The sequence below is a fragment of the Punica granatum genome, chromosome 3, assembly GCF_007655135.1.
Source record: "Punica granatum isolate Tunisia-2019 chromosome 3, ASM765513v2, whole genome shotgun sequence".
Lineage (NCBI taxonomy): Eukaryota > Viridiplantae > Streptophyta > Magnoliopsida > Myrtales > Lythraceae > Punica > Punica granatum.
Window position 1 is genome coordinate 35,997,523 of NC_045129.1, and position 16,770 is coordinate 36,014,292.

Sequence of the window (16,770 nt, forward strand, 5' to 3'; positions counted from 1 at the left end):
CAACTTTCATATAAACCAATGGATATTTGTTTATCTTTTTCATATCTTTTTCATGTGGGATTATAATTCCCAACAGTTGTCCTTACATGTAAGGTGTGGCCTTATTTCTGCTTACACGTTGTCACGTGCGCTCAAACACCGGCCCTCAACAACTGATCTCGAGTTGAGCTCATTTTCCGTGCTCTGATGAGAGGGGTCTACCATGAGGCGCTCTTTTTGGTTGTCCTTACATATAAGGTGTGGTCTTATTTCTGCTTACACATTGTCACGTGCTCTCAAACACCCGCTCTCAACAACTGATCTCGAGTTGAGATCATCTTCCGTGCTCTGATGAGAGGGGACTACCATGAGGCGCTCTTTTTGGCTGCTCTCGGGTATACTGGGCTTGGCGTGGCGCGAAGCATGCGTAAATGCATGTGAGCATGCATACGCATAACATGGACTCTGATACCATATTAAATTTCCATTGAACTTACACAAGCTTGGGCTCATTTCTACTTAAAAATTCAAGTTGATAAGTGGTAGTACTCAAGTCTCATATAAACACATGAATATTATTTCATCTTTTCCATGTGGAATTTTGTAATTCTCAACATTCGCCTTCACATGTAACGTGTGGTCTATTTCTGCCTACACATTGTCACGTGCCCTTAAGCACCTGCCCTCAACAACTGATTGCGTTGATGATCATATGGTTTGGGATGGTTCTAAACGGCGCATGAGTGAACCATTTCTCTATAAAGCAAAAATTATTTCTATGTTAGTAGAATCAGATAAATTTTGGTTTGCATCGTTAGATTTTAGGGTCCGCTTGATTCATGTAAATTGAGTTGGCAATTGGAATCGGAATCATTCCGATTGTTGATATATGTTTGCAGGGGAATCATCCATTCCTGGGCCTGCCTGGGAATAAAGGCGGGGAATGAAAATTAATTTTATTCGTCTTTTTAATAAAATTTTGTTCATAAATTTTAATCGAATAATAAAACAAAATCATGTGATTGGTCAGTAAATGAAAAGATTTTTCTAATCAGCAAACATCGTCAACTAAGATATCACACTTTATTTAATTTGATTTATATGTTTTGAATAATTACGGAACTATATTCCAGTGCTTTCTATGAAGTTCGACCAAAGTATTTGTTTTTAGTTAAGTATAGTATATTATTAGTGTGTATTTTTAAAGCTTACAGTCAAATGTCATAGTGACTTAAATGAAAATGTGAAACTTGATCGTAAAAGTTGTGGTCCCTCACTCGAGGAAGCAAAGAAGTTCCTCGTAAAGTATTGGGCTGAGAGTGGCTTCATGGGCTGCCTCTCAATAGGACTCTTTCAGGGGCTACCTCAACATCCATGGGATCAGTCATATCATGAACTCTAATAGCACGGGTGAAGGCTTGGATCAAGACGATATTCCGATTTCGTGCGAACACAGTATCCATATCGACATGTTATCGACGCTTCCATACAATCACTTTCCTTGATGTTTGAAAAAACATCATTTCATTTTCGTTTTTATAATGTTTTTGAGAACTTCATCAATTGATTTATTAAGTGTTGATATTTTAGATTGCAAATTCGTTTGAGATTATGTTTCAATAAATTATTTGGTATAATTGGCACACGAATTTGATAGGTCATCTCCATGGTTAAATATTTAATAAAATAAAAATTAAAACTCAACCGCTTTGACCATGGTCAAAGAATTGACCAGTGTTGACCGATCAAATCGAGTGAGTGTGAGTTCTTTGTCATTGCTAGTGAAAGAACTCTAGGCTTCATTATATCTCGAGAGAACCTTCGTCATTACCCTCTAGCAACTTCATGTGGGAGCGGATGAACCACTTTAGAAAGCGTTAATTCGTGCATCGAAGTCTTTCTCGATCCAAATAAACTTAGTGTTTGAATTTGTTCGTGATCAAGAGTAGCTCGTGTTTTGTTGTCCATCGTGTCGGTGAATACGTTGCCTTCGCTTCTTCCGAATCTCCATCTCAAAACAATATCCCTAACAGTTAGAACATCTCTTACTCGATGGATAGTATCTATCTATCTATCTATCTATATTGATACTTTCTAAGTTAGATTAGAAGCAAGGAGAGGAGGAATATGTCATTCTCTTTGTCGCACGTAGCATGTAGGACGGAAGATTAGGAACGGGCCAAGGTTACTCATGGGCTGGCGGGCCCATGTCATGGCCAGACAGAGCAATGCCATTTCCCATTCCAGCCATGGATAGGGTAAAGACGAGGGAGAGGAAAGGAAGATGAAGAAGAGGATGAAAGGAATTTAAGAGGGGAAAGATTCTCAGCCTGAGGTTAGAATCTGCCATTGTCTCATCTCCATGTCTTTCATTGAGTCCCCAAATCTCTTCGGGCTTTGGTTGGCTCTTACTCCTCTTCATTCTTTTGTTGTCTTATCAATTCCCGATCAAATCCCCTTTACCCCTCGATAGAGAATTGTCACACGCTCTCTCTCACGCACACTCCACCAAAGGGTTATTGAGAGGAAACAACCATTGCCAATTGCATTGTCATTCCCAAGCTCAAAGCTCAGTCCTCTCCAATCCCAATTTTGGTACTTCTATCCCTCTCTCTCCTTTGCACGATTGAGTCTTTTCCTCTCTCTCCATGCGTAGTCTGTATCATTATTATATCAACGGAACGTACATGAGATCGCTATGAATAAGAGGTTACTCTAGATATTAGTGATGTGGGTTAGATTGGCAATTTACGAGACACGTATAAGGTCCTTCCAGAGTTAGACATGTATCGGAATTGGAATTTGGACCGTCTTGCTTATGAGAAATTGATCATGAGTTGCATCCGGACTCGTCGTGTGTCGATAAGACAAGTGATTGTTCCGTTGTCCATCGTACTATATATTGAATCAAAGATACGACTGCAGCCGTCTCCAGGATCGTATGAGTTCTTTTTCTCCTTTGAAGGAGGAAGATCGTTTAGGTTATTTTCTAGCCTGATTGGGCCCGTGGAAACAATCGATCCATGAAAGCTCAAATTATCATGATTGGGCAAAACCTTACGCACATTAATTCCCCTATGTATTGTATACCGCAAAACGGTTCAAGTTTTTTTTGTTTGTGCGCGCATGATTAGATTTTCGTGTACGTTCGCATCCTACTTCAAAGTAACGATTCATGGTTCGTTATAAAGTCTCGAATAATTTAGTCAAAAATTTCATAAGGTTAATTAATTTCGTTATATCCTATGGTGTTTTAGGACAGAAGTGGAAGAGGATAGAGAGAGTGACGACTGAGGAATGGCGGGAAAATTGAGCAAGTGCGTGATGCTCTGCTGCCCAGGAAAGCTCCCGGTATGAGCCTATACTCTTCAAAGTCTAATATTTCAGGTCTCGTTGAAGTTCCATGTAACACATCGTACCCGATAGAATGAATCGATCAGAAGATATAGGTCCATGGACTATATAATTATAGATAGGGAGTGCCCGGAGAATCTCAGAATTCTCTGTGAATATGCGATATACGTCAACCGGATAGCATCCTGCGTATGTACAAAAACGTTATAGGTAGGAGTAGGATTCTCTTGCTGAAAAAAGCCATGACCATCAAAGTTTGGATTAATTACTCCAATGGTACAAAATGTAATGTTTGTTCAATGTGATACTTTAGTACAAAAAGAATTTTTGGTAACAAGAGAATCAACTCCATGTAAATTGATGGAAGTTGACTGCGTTAGAAAGGCACTTGATGGAATGTACTTAATTGAAACAAATTAAAATATATTGTATCAAAACGTTACCAAAAATTCTTTTTGTAGCAAAGTATTAGATTGACCAAACATATTTACTACTGAAGTAATAAACGTCAAAGTTGACCACCTTCAACTTCTTTTGGTAGCAAAAACCTTTAATTGATTCCTATGGGATCCACAAATAATTTCCTTTTTTATTAACTCCTTTTTTTTATAAAGAACCATTAACTTCTTATAAAAGACGAACTAATTTGGTATAAAATATTTATAATTTAGAAAGTTGAGTCATGTCATGCTCCTTCATCTTCAAGAGATGGACCCACCCCAATCAGTTATTTTTGGGAAAAAACATTAAGAAGTGGAACATTGACATGCACACACCCACACACACATATATATAATATCCTACCACCAGCACGGTGGTCTAGCGGTTAAGCATCAAGCGCTCCACTTGAACATCACGAGTTCGAACTTCACTGAGGACGTAGAGCTCGCCACTATGTGGGTGTATTATGGGATGGCGGTGGCCGACCCATAATGCTTGATCCAGTAGACGTTGACTTAATTCACTAGTGTGTTGGTGGGGCTGCGGTGACCAAATTGGGCTAAAGTCTCAGCGAGCTATGGTAAAAGGAACATTCCGTGGCGGTTAGGTTCTCTTAGTTGAGGCAGCCACAGCGGGCTAATAACCCAACCTAACCTTTATATTCAGCGAAAAAATATATATATAATATCCTTTTGAATAATTATTCACCAATTATTTTTTTTGGTGAATATTCACATATTATTTAAAAACTACATACATGTCCGCCTGATTGGTGGTGCGTAAAAAAACAATAAAATTCAATCTATTTGATATTTTTCAAAATCTTTTTAATATTTATTTGTAAATCGATTTTTTAAAAATATTTAATGTCCATTCACAAATCGATAATTTTTAAAAAAAACTTTCAATTAATATAAAAATGTAGTGTATCTATAATTTAGCTAATGACGTTAATTATTCGAGCAGCCATAAAGACCATGAACTGCAAGTTATAAAATTTGGGTAGTGTGAAAAAATCACATCTGGCGTCTGAATTTTTATATATTATAATTAATTGATTGATGTGTCACTACATTACTATAATTATGTCCGTTGAGACCCCAGGGGCAGTAATCCCGTTTTCTGCTGCCTTTCTTTTCTTTTCTTTTTCTTTTTTGTTTGGAAAAGGAATAGTTAATCAGTACTAAGAAGAACAAAAAAATTAGCAATTTATTTAATGGGCAGACAAAGGGTAAGGCAAAGGTATATATTAAAATAATTGCGCGTGCCTCGAAGAATTATGTGGACGGTCTGCTTCTGGACCGGCCGTAACCGGTTTTCCACTCTTTATCGAGGAATTCTACGCATTCAATCCAATCAAATGCCATTTGAATTGAATCGACATTGACCTTGGGACGTGGGTTGATGGGTCTAAATCTCATCATTTTTCCGACCCTCCCGTTTGTCTAGTTTTTCCAATTCGATGTAACCGAGAGAAATTGGAATACATGAAATTTGATTTGATTTCGAACATCATAATATTTTATCGTTAATGTTCGTGAGATATTGGATATCGGGTTTTGTTTATCTTCTATATTTGAAGAGAATTCCCGCCTACTATATAGATGATAACGCGTAAAATATCAATGGTATCTAGACCACGCTGATTTCCTCATTACAACAGAGACGTCCTATATTGGTGACGAAGAGACATTTCCATAGTAGATCGGAATTACTGCATTTCTAATTCATCAGGAACGGATTTGGACATAGCCTTTGGATCATACGATAAGGTGCAATTGCCGATCTAATAGCTATCATCCCTTAAATAGAAACTATCTCTTAAGAGTACTGAATCGGGTATCGGTTGATACAATTCCAGCTAGCATTCTTACAGTCCTTTCCTTTCGGATAACTAATGATACGTTTGTTTCTCCGTAATGAAATTAATGACGAATGTGATGAGTATTTATGCATCTATATATATATATATATATACAGTTATACCTCCATAATAAATAGGATTAAAAAAGTAATTTTATATATAATATAAAGTCTTAAAAGTAAATTTATATATATATAATTTATATCCCATAATAAATAAGGCTAGATAAGTAATTTTGTATATAATATAAAGTCATAAAGGTAAATATCTAAATAAACAAATGTTAATGTACATATAATTAATTTTATATATAGTATAGGGTTTAAAGTTAAATAAATAAATATATATATATATATAAGTTGTATTCCCATAATAAATATGGTTAGAAAACAATTGTATATATAGTATAAGGTCATAAAAATAAATATTTAAATAAACAAATAGAATTGCATATGTATTAGGGTTAAATTAGTAAATGCATATAAATCATTAAATAAATAATAATTTTATTATATAAACACATTCTTGATTTTAAAAAAAATGTAATTTCAAAATTTATTTAGAAAAATAATTTAATAAAATAATATATCTATAAAAAAAACTTTTCGACATAATTAGTAACTAAAAGAAAAATTTGCTAATATACAATGAGTATGGTTTTTGAACACTTTTAAAATAGTAAAAGATAAATCTATTTAAAAATTATTAAAAATAATAATTTGAAAGAAGAATCTATGATAGTAGATGATTTGCATTTCTTTTAAAAAATACATGGAAGTCATCTATTACTATTTTTTAGAATTTGATATTCAATAAAATATAATATGTTTTCTAGTAATTTCATTTTCTTCCTCCATATTTAGTATTATAATTCATTTTTAATTATCCTTAATTTGTTATTGTATGCACTAATATCTAAATGGTTTCAACTTAAGAGTATAAATAGTTTAATGAACATTTTAATTTTGATGTAATTTTTTAAAAAAGGACTTATTATGCCAGATATCTCATGGTGTCACCCGTTTCTCAAATCTATCATATGGTTTAATAATAACCAAAAAATGCCCATGATTTACATATGGTTCCAAATCCACCATGGCGTTAATTTCTCTGTCAACAATTAACAATATCGCTGACGTGGAATATAAATGGGCTCATTCTTGCCATTGTGACTCTTTACCCATGATAGATTGAAAAAAAAAATTAAAATTATAGGATAAATTTGAGAAAAAAAATTAAAATGATGTAATAGGTTTGGAGTCGATTTACGTTTCATTAACGAATAAATTGACAGCCTAATAGATTTGGAACAAGATGTAAATCATAGGCCTTATTGGGTAATTTTTAAAGCATGAGATATATTTGAGAAAACGATAAAATCATGGGATATATGACGTAATAATCCGTCTTAAAATAACTACTCTAACCAATAAGTTATGCATCGCAGGCGCAAAAAAGCTATTACTTAATATAATGAAGATTACATATAAATTTTTTTGTTTGGATTGATGTGATAGGGAAATGGGAATTATAATCATCAAATTTGGCTTATGATATAAGTACAAAATTACCCTTCCTAGACAAAGAACTAAATGCCCATATCCAACAGATATTTGAATTTCAACCAAAAAACAATAATTATAATTTATTTAAAAGTAAATATTTAAATAATATTTAATAAAAAAGCTAATATTCAAAAAGTAACCTTTTATATATATATATATATATATATATATATATATATATATATATATATATATATAAACTTTAAAAGAAAAGGAGGAAGACACCGGAGTTTCGGTGAACCTGTGATGCCGAGCCACCTGAGGCCTCACTGACCCAGGGATGGGTTCGCCCAGGGCTCGCTGACCCAACCTTAGGGTTCAGGAGCCCCGATAGAGTGAACCCAGGGTTGGAAACCCTGGGCTCATAGAGAGAGAAATGCTTAGAAATCCTTACTTGGTGGTTAGCTAGTTCGGGTTCATCTCAATTTCCCTTCACCATCTAGAGTAAGGATGAACCAAAGAACACCGTGCATTGATGGGCGATGAGGTCCATATTGACTATCATGAGGTCTTTTCTTATAATTGTTACATTCATAGGTTATTCCTCGACTCATTCATCATATGACTATTCATCTATTACATTTTCATGGAAATAGGGACAAGAAAACTCTATGAAAAAATGGTGGTTCAATTTGATGTTGTCTAAAGGGAAATCAGAATATAGGTGTGGCCTAAGTAAATCAAGCGATAGACTTGGTCCTATTTAAAATACCAGTCTAGTTGAGATCTCAGCTATTAAAGCTAAATTTGTCAACTCCAAGGGGCTAAATCTGTCTTCACGGCTTTGAGACTGGCCAGAAATGTTGTTCTCCGCCATTGGAGCTGAAGTTTGCCGGAGCGGCAGAGGTGGTGGCGGGAGAGTGGCAAACTTAGAAAATTAAATGAACACTTGAGGGTATATTAGTAAATTGAGTTTCTATTACACACTAGAATCTCGATTATGGAGGGGGTAATAAAGCATGGGTATTCAGACTCTATTACAGATCTGAAGCTCTTCTGTAATCGCAATAACCATTACTGAGATAAACAAACAATGTAATAAGAATTACGTACGTAATAGATACGCAATGTAATTCTTATTGGATTAAACCAAACACACCGTAAGTGATACGCTCATCTAGACAAATTCTTTTCTGCACGTATATGTTCTACAAAAACCCATCCATTCCCATGGAAAAACTAGCATCTCATCTCCATTACCTTAATATATATATTAAGGTAGATATGAATTTTCCGACTCACTTTCATCTTTTCAAAATACTTTTAATACATACGGTTTAATTTTTACAGGTCACTAGATTAAGGATAAAATTATAAATTTTGCAATATAATTACCAACTTTCCCTTCTTCTTTTTTCCTCCACTTTTCTCTCACTCTCTCCCTCTTCCTCACCCCAAATCCTACGTGCAACACTTACTTCAAAAAAAGAAGAAATAATTTATTAATATTTCCCATAATTTATTACAACAATTTTAAATTTTTATTACAAAAAAACCCAAATTTAGTTGTGTGTAAAATATAATAAGATTAAAAAAATTACGGTAACCGATTCATGAGGTTTAGTGAAACCCGTGAGTGGTGCAGGTATTCATCTAGTATATATATTTATATATGAATACTCACAGAAAAAAAAATTTAAAAAGAAAATTCTTCAAATTAAAGAATATATGAACTAGAGAGAAATATATCCTCCCATTACAATGGCCTTTCTATTTTTTGATAGCTTCTACAGATATAATTGTGGCCCTACACTACCTTATAGAGGCCAACTTGTTCATGTTTTATCATTATTAAATTCCAATCATCATATTTGTGGATTCCAATCGCCGAAATTCCAAAACTTTGGGCTATTCTTTTTTCTTTTCTTTTTTTTCTTTTGACTTGGTCGTGGTCCTAGAGGCCACAAAAACGTGAGTGTGGATCGGGATGATGAGTCCCTCTCCTCAATCCGACAGCGACTTGATAGATGGCCTCGGTCCCAGCCTTTCCGGTCTCCTATCCTCTTCGTGCTCCAAAAATTTCTTTTCCTTATGCATTTGGCGCTTCGAAATCCATAGAAAAAATGGTACTTACAACAAGTAATTAAACATAGTGCTATCTTTGCGAGATTGTCCCATGTGATAGATGTTGATTAAAATATAAGATATGACGCATGTTTCTGTTATGTACACTTAAAATATTTAAAATATGCAATTGGTACATCAAAATGAACCATTTCACGTGTAGGTACCTTTTTATTAGGAAATATATCTATTTATCTGCATATTCAGAAACATACAGAGATATATTTACTAATATTCTTCTACTCTTTCGTACCATAAATATAGGTCTCCTATCTTTGCATTTTCATCTTATTCATCCTATTTTAGGCTCCAAAATGAAGTAAAACCGAGCCGTACAAGTGGTAGTTTCATCTTACGGTCCTAGTTGGCTCATTATTTCCAAGTAAGATGCCCAATAATCCCCAATCAAGAAGTTCCGACTCGAGTCAATGAAATAAGCTAGTATATATTCCCAGTATCCTCTTCTATCTGTCTACAAATTTAAGCACAAAATTCAAGATCTACTTTTCCCTCTCGTAATTATTCAAAAGTGATAAAAAAATATTGCAAACCGAAAAGTTCGTTTCTCGTGGTGCAGTTATTGCTTTTGGAAGAGAAGGGTGCAATTCAAGTGCATTTTTAACGACACCATATTCTTAGTCACATTTTAACTTAAAAAGATGCTTTTTTTTTTTTATAAGTAAAAGGGGTCGATTTTTTATTAATTCACCCCAAGGCCATAGGAGATAAAAGCTTATCATCAATCAACCAATCTTTTTAATTGCCACTCTCTTCCAACTTTTGAGCAGCAAACTGTGGCCTTTCCTCTTCCCACCTTAAGAATAGCAAAGCAGATCCAATCCATCAATTCATCATCACCCCTCAAATCCCAATTGAAAAGGTCAGCTTTTCACCCACCCCCCCGCCCCCCAAACCCATCTGATCGGGTCAGGTGGATCCTCTCGGATCATACACCCAATTTCTTTAATTAAAAAAATAAAAACGAAATATTAAAAAAAAATTACTTTCTTCTCTTTCCACCCCCCTACCACGTGGGATCCACTATAGGCGATCGGTTGACTCTGTCCCTCACCGAAACATGCGGGGACATATGACTACAAGTCCCGTGGGCCCCGCGGATCACATCCACACCGACCGTGGGATCATATCCGACGGTCTTGGTCCTGTCTCTTGTCCTACACCCATATCGCACTGGATAACTCTCCATCCAACATTGTCCCCAACTTTTAAATTTATTATTACAATACAATGTCCCAAAAAAGTCCAGCCTAAGCAAATGAGAATTAATTTCAACAAATAAATCGAAGGCTTCCCGTCGTTCCATCGTAAACCGAAGAGTCACCGATCGCGTCTACTACGGCAGTACAGTCACTTTACATCGATTTATCTGATTTCGGATTCAAGTCTTTTTCGCATTCGGTGGATCAATAATAATATCATGGGCCCTTCCCAAGAAAGCGCAGGTTCCAATTATTAGTCCTCCTATTTGGAGTTTTTAACCATAAGTCCACAAAATCCCAAAAGGGTTAGTACACCACATAACTTTTTCCTTGTAACAATTATTGTTAGTCCTATCAAAATGAAAAATCATACAAAAAAATTATTTGTTATTAAAAGACAAAAAAAAACGAAAGGGTAAAAAAAATATATATATATATATATAAATGCTGTCCGAAAGGTGGCACTCTGTGTATGTACCCTTCGCTGCCGTCCTTAAAAGGGCAAGAGAGAAACAGAAACAGAAGTCTCTGACTCTGAGAGTGATTCATGATTAACTCCTCTGTGAAAGCCTGTGAAAAAAGAAGAAATTCTCCTCCATAACCAAACATTCTCGACTGCAGCAGCTCCCGAATCTCGGCTCAATAAAAAGGTTCGTACTCCGTAGCCGCCATTGTTCTGTCCCTCAGATCGGTCCCCTCGGAGTCCGACGACTTATCTTATATCATTTTGCTTCCTCCTTTTGCAAATGATCTGTATCCATACTATCGGATAAACCGGTGATCGAGACGTCATTTGTTTGGCTTGAATTTGGATTGTAACGACTTGAATTTTTCGGTGGTGTGTCAGAAGGAAGACATGGCAACTGACAAGTACGATCAAGCCATTGCCGAGCTCTCCAAGCTCCTCAGGTAAACGACGAGATCTATACGTCCTTTTCTGAGAGTTTTCTCGAGGTGATTTCGCCTTCAGGGCATGTCCTCGATGGTCATTCACACTCACTCCGAGACAAACAAGTTATCTCGTCCACGCGTTACTCAGACCCCCCCCCCCCCCCCCCCCCCCCCCCCCCCCGCGCGCGGGGTGGACGAGACGGCCGGCCCGCCCGGTTTCACGCGTTAGGATGATGAGGTGACGATCTGACGGCTGCTGTTGGTTGTTTTGCAGCGAGAAGGCCGAGCTCCAAGGCGTTGCCGCCGCGAAGGTGAAGCAGCTGACGGCGGAGCTGCAGTCGGCCGCCCAAGGATTTGACCCAGTCGGGCGGGTCAAAACCGGGTTCGCCCATTTCAGGACCGAGAAATACGAGTACGTCACCAAAAAATAAAAACAAAGACTAAAACAAAACCGGAAGCTTCTCTGCCATTTTCATATGTGCATAATAATTTCTTTTGACCTTTTGCAAAAGTTTTCCTTAATTGCTTCATGTGGTCCACCTTAATCATGAAACAATTTTACATGATTTCAAGGACAATTTACTTGTCCGAAAATTCTTTGGATATACGATAGGAGATCACAACAATGTCTCGAGAACCAGTCGATTGCTGGAAGAGAAATAATCGGAATATGCCACTTGCTAGTATAGTTTATTCTTTCATTGGAAAAAGCTCTTTATCTGATGTAGTTTTGAAGATGACAATGATCAAATGACTACTTTGTTTTCCCCTAATTGTGTGGGAGGATGCACTTTTGACGGGGAGATGACAAGTAGATTAATGGAATATTTGTACTTAATTTCAATTAATTAATTAATTAATTATGCCTTTTGATTTGATTTAATTAATTTGTGGAAACCTGGCCTCTTTCAGAAAGAATCCTGATTTATACGGACAGCTTGCAAAAGGCCAGAGCCCAAAGGTAATAATAAAATTAATGTTTCGGTCATTCTTTTCGCCCAGTGTTACGAAACTCGCAAGAGATCGGTCCGTGAATGTGTGTTGTGTCTGGATGGGTGGGTGCAGTTCATGGTGTTCGCATGCTCGGATTCAAGGGTCTGCCCATCGCACGTCCTTGACTTCCAGCCGGGGGAGGCCTTCATGGTCAGGAACATTGCGAACATGGTCCCTCCATATGACAAGGTTCGCACAAACATATATATGTTCATAAATAATTATCTTAATTATTTCTTGGGCAGCTAGCTCATAGTTGACCAAATTAATTAAAACATTTTATCAGAATATTGCTAATTAAATTAAATCAGATTAAATTAAAGTGATTTTTACCTCAAATGGTTCGTGATTTATCCGTTTTGTCAAATTTATCATATACTCTCTTTTTTATCAGATATATCACATAGTTTACCTTTTGCATCAAATATATCCCGACGTTATCTTTTCCGTCAACATCTAACGGCTGTGCTGACGTGACACGTGGAGGGATAGTGAGCCACACTTGCCACGTGGGCACCACGTCAACATGCCCGTTAGATGTCGACGAAAAAGATAACGTCAGTATAGATTTGATGTAAAAAGTAAACCATGAGATATGTCTGACAAAAAATAAAATATATAATAGATTTGACAAAATAAATAAATCATTGATATTTTAAATAAATTTTCCTAATTAAATGACATGACATATTATTATCGGATATTGTCTGACTGTGTGGCCGGGGGTTATGTTTGAATTTAATGAGTGCAGACGAAATACTCGGGAGTGGGGGCAGCCATTGAATATGCGGTTCTGCATCTCAAGGTGAATACCAATTAATTTCATAACAGCCACTCCTTTTTTTCTGGATAAAGTTGATCCCTTCACTTTCCTTATTTATTTATACCCAAGTTCGTTAGCTCGTATATATTATTATTTTATTATATTAGATTAGATCTCTGCCAGCGCTATGGAAATTTTTTTTATCGAACTAGTAGAAATTCGACCTCTGCATAAAATCAAATGGTTAGGATAAAAATGCCGTCGATAAAAATTTAATCCAAATGGATAATATATATCGTGGAGTTGGATTTTGGATAATCAATTCGGTGAAGAAGTGTGCATATGTATCCTGTTATCTGCGAGACCCGGTCTAGTTCGATGCGCAAGATCACGTAGAAGTAGCGATCTGCGTCGGCATGACCGAACGGAGAACGAATCTGTTCGGGGATTTGTATTTTCCCTATACGGACACACACAAAAGTAAAAAAGCGAGCTTCTGTCTTTCCTTGTGCTCTGAGACGGAGCATCAATGGAAGCCTCCCCGCGGTGGAGGTTTGCTCGATGTCAAGTCAAGAACGTGCCAATTTCCAAGCCAAACTTTCGGTAAAAATTGGGGCACTGATCGTTCTAGGTTCGGGAATTCACCCGTACCACCGGATAAGTGACTCCTCGTCACACCGGAATAGCTACCCCTGAGTTTCGCTCCTTGCACATCCGCAAATTCCGAACCCCGTAATTGTATTTCTGATGGGAAATGGTTAGTTGATGGGAGAGGCTAAATGACGATTGAAATAAATGGTCATATTTTTTTGCAGGTGGAGAACATTGTGGTGATAGGGCATAGCTGTTGCGGAGGTATAAAGGGGCTCATGTCTATCCCCGACGACGGGGCCACCTCCAGGTAACCTAATCATTCGATTCATTCATTCATTAGCTGTCTTTTAATTTCTGTCTTTGCTCCAAATAATTCAAAAAATTGGAAAACAAATTCCATTAGGATCGGCATATGCTGAACTGAATCACTACACTACTCCAAGTGGTAAGATGCCCGTGACTGTTGATAGTTACCGGCATGTCGCTCGGAGAGAGACTCGATCGGCACGGATTAGTCGAAGAAAATAGTTAATCTCATGGACCATTACCTTGAAAAGAATTCAAGTGGTGACGATGCATGCAGGCTGCCCCATATTAGCTTACTTCGGTCAAAGCAAAAGTTAACTAAAGGAATAATTCTTCTTCTAAAAGCTTCTTTTCAGCAGAAAAAGAAAAAACAGCTGACCAGAGGGTTCCTGGGTTAATATCAGGCCAATACTTTTGGGTGGATTTTGATCTTCTGATTCTTAATGGCACAGTCAGATATTGTGTTGAGGACAGAGACTCGATGCATGCCCAGCGCGACCCATTTTGTCCTCAATCGGAAAGTTTTTTCGACATAGACTATAGTTTTAGTGTGTGACATTTTCAATATTTTCATTCAGATAAGATCACAAGCTGTTCAATATCTGCGGGACTTACCTGATCATTGGATATTCATCTATTCGTCATGAATAGCATGGGGATCGGCATCCAGACTTTCACATCTTCGCCAGTTTCTGTTCATGAACTGTTTTTTTTTTTTTTTTCTTCCGACTGTATTCGCTAACTTTTGGGGTGGTGTGAAATTGCAGCGATTTCATTGAACACTGGGTGAACATCTGTGCACCGGCAAAGTCCAAGATTAAGACCGAACACAGCAGCCTGAGCTTCGAGGAGCAGTGCCACAACTGCGAGAAGGTAAGTCAAGTTGCCTGCACTGGCACTGGCCATTGGATTTAAACCCGTCTTTGTCAGTGAAGTATGTGCAAAGATATACTGAATAACAATTCATGTATGAAAATATTGCAGGAGGCCGTGAACGTTTCACTTGGGAACCTTTTGACATATCCGTTCGTGAGAGAAGCAGTTGTGAAGAAAACTCTGGTTCTCAAGGGAGCTCATTATGATTTCGTCAAGGGAAGCTTCGAGCTGTGGGATCTCGACTTCAAGATCTTCCCTTGCTTGACCGTCTGAGCAAACCGGCCAATTGTGTCTGCTGTATTCAGTAGTTCCCGTTACATAGCTAAGGTGTCTGCGACTGTGTACTTTTGTACATGTTATTGGCGGATGGATAATAAATTTTGTGAGCAGAACTTGGCTCCTTTTTCTTTCTTTTTTTTTTTCAACTCTGTAATAAATATTATTCTCGTGTTTGCAATAACAAATTCCTGCTGTTTCTGCACCAAGTATTGCTCCGGTGATATCGATATTCGATGCAAACTCATGCTTTGAGTCCGAGAGTAATGGCGACTGTTGTCCTAGTGAGTCCTTTCCCTTCAGCTGCCTTGAGATGGCAAGGCAAGCAGATTCATCCTGCTGCTTCACAATTCCGGGCGTCTTGGTTCTTCACTTGATTGTCCGTTCTTCCAGGAACCCGACCTGTAACCGAAGACCACCTACAGGAAATTTACAACTTCACATCTATTTTCTTCCATATTTAGCGCGAATTACAGGCAGAACTTGTCCGTCATTTGAAGTAGCTCTACACTGGATTCCGAATTTTTCATTTGTTTTGAGTAGAATAACAATTGACAGGCATGAAAAGGACAAAAGACCTGCTTCCGAGCAGCTCATGGAGTCTGATGATAACGTCTTCTTCCTTCGATCACTCCCCGTGCTTGGCCCCCAATGATCAGACTAAATATCCGAAAAGTATTACTCATTCACTTTGAATGAGTAAGAACCAATCAAAATGCTTATAAGTAGAGACTCTAGGGCTCATTATGGGGCCAGTTTTCTACTTTCGAATATCTTAATTGGATATTACACATCTAAATGGATGAATAGTACTCACTCAACATTTACTTTCATGGTCGGGTAGTTTAGCTACCTTAATCTGCAGCTCTCCCCACATCTCTTCAAGCGCTCAACTCCATAAGCAGAGACAGGAATCAAAGACGACTCTTTTCACTCAATATAACTCATTCTTCTTCGCAAATCTTGTGGCTCTAATGTCCCATGTCTCTTTTGGAGTAGCGGCGTACCTGATATGTTCAAGCATGTCCTCCTCGATTGATAACTTAATGGCGAATATGGCCTTCCCGGCCTTAATTTTCCATTTCCTTAGCGCGTTGGTGTCTTCTGTGAGTGGTGTGGTCTCACTCCAATAATTTTCCATAGGTCTTGTCCCAGCAAATATGATTCCATGCACGTCTTCCACATGCTGTGATTCTGGTTGTTCAATTTCTTTACGCTGCCGATGGTATTGAACTAGTTATTTGTTCGGTCCACCACACCCAAATGGAAAGATTACTCGATTAGCGTTCAAGAGAGCTCCTATACGAACTCCTGGACTTGCTGGTTGACTTAGGAATCCAGTCCCACGGCCCTTTCCCCCGCATTCTCACATATACTCGAGCAGGACATAGTCCTCCTCTGTCCATAGCCCTTTCTAGTATTGGCTCTTGATCTCCATCAATTAATGCATGCTTAGAAAAGAAAAGAATTTCGGAAATGTGTCATGTGCTTCCCCGATGGCATAAGTGCTCTATCACTATTGCCCACGGTCCAGATTTCCCCACAACAGTCGAGCTTTCAATTTATCCCAATGATCCAAGATTC

At 37.5% G+C, this 16,770-nt stretch overlaps 1 protein-coding gene across 4 annotated transcripts; it reads left to right on the forward strand.

Moving 5' to 3' along the window:
- Nucleotides 1-2,402: 2,402 nt before the first annotated feature.
- On the forward strand, nucleotides 2,403-15,395 carry LOC116199908 (carbonic anhydrase 2-like). 4 transcript variants are annotated; one of them, XM_031530492.1, is made up of 10 exons: nucleotides 2,403-2,574; nucleotides 3,237-3,330; nucleotides 11,335-11,396; nucleotides 11,653-11,790; nucleotides 12,291-12,339; nucleotides 12,444-12,560; nucleotides 13,123-13,176; nucleotides 13,950-14,035; nucleotides 14,802-14,907; nucleotides 15,019-15,395. In XM_031530492.1, the coding sequence occupies exons 2-10, from the start codon at nucleotides 3,277-3,279 to the stop codon at nucleotides 15,181-15,183; spliced, it is 831 nt and encodes a 276-aa protein (XP_031386352.1). In that variant the 5' UTR covers nucleotides 2,403-2,574; nucleotides 3,237-3,276; the 3' UTR covers nucleotides 15,184-15,395. The 4 variants fall into 4 exon arrangements, with proteins under 4 accessions (XP_031386352.1, XP_031386354.1, XP_031386355.1 ...); XM_031530494.1 differs by having other exon boundaries at nucleotides 3,242-3,330; XM_031530495.1 differs by lacking the exons at nucleotides 2,403-2,574; nucleotides 3,237-3,330 and adding an exon at nucleotides 10,951-11,137.
- Nucleotides 15,396-16,770: the final 1,375 nt, after the last annotated feature.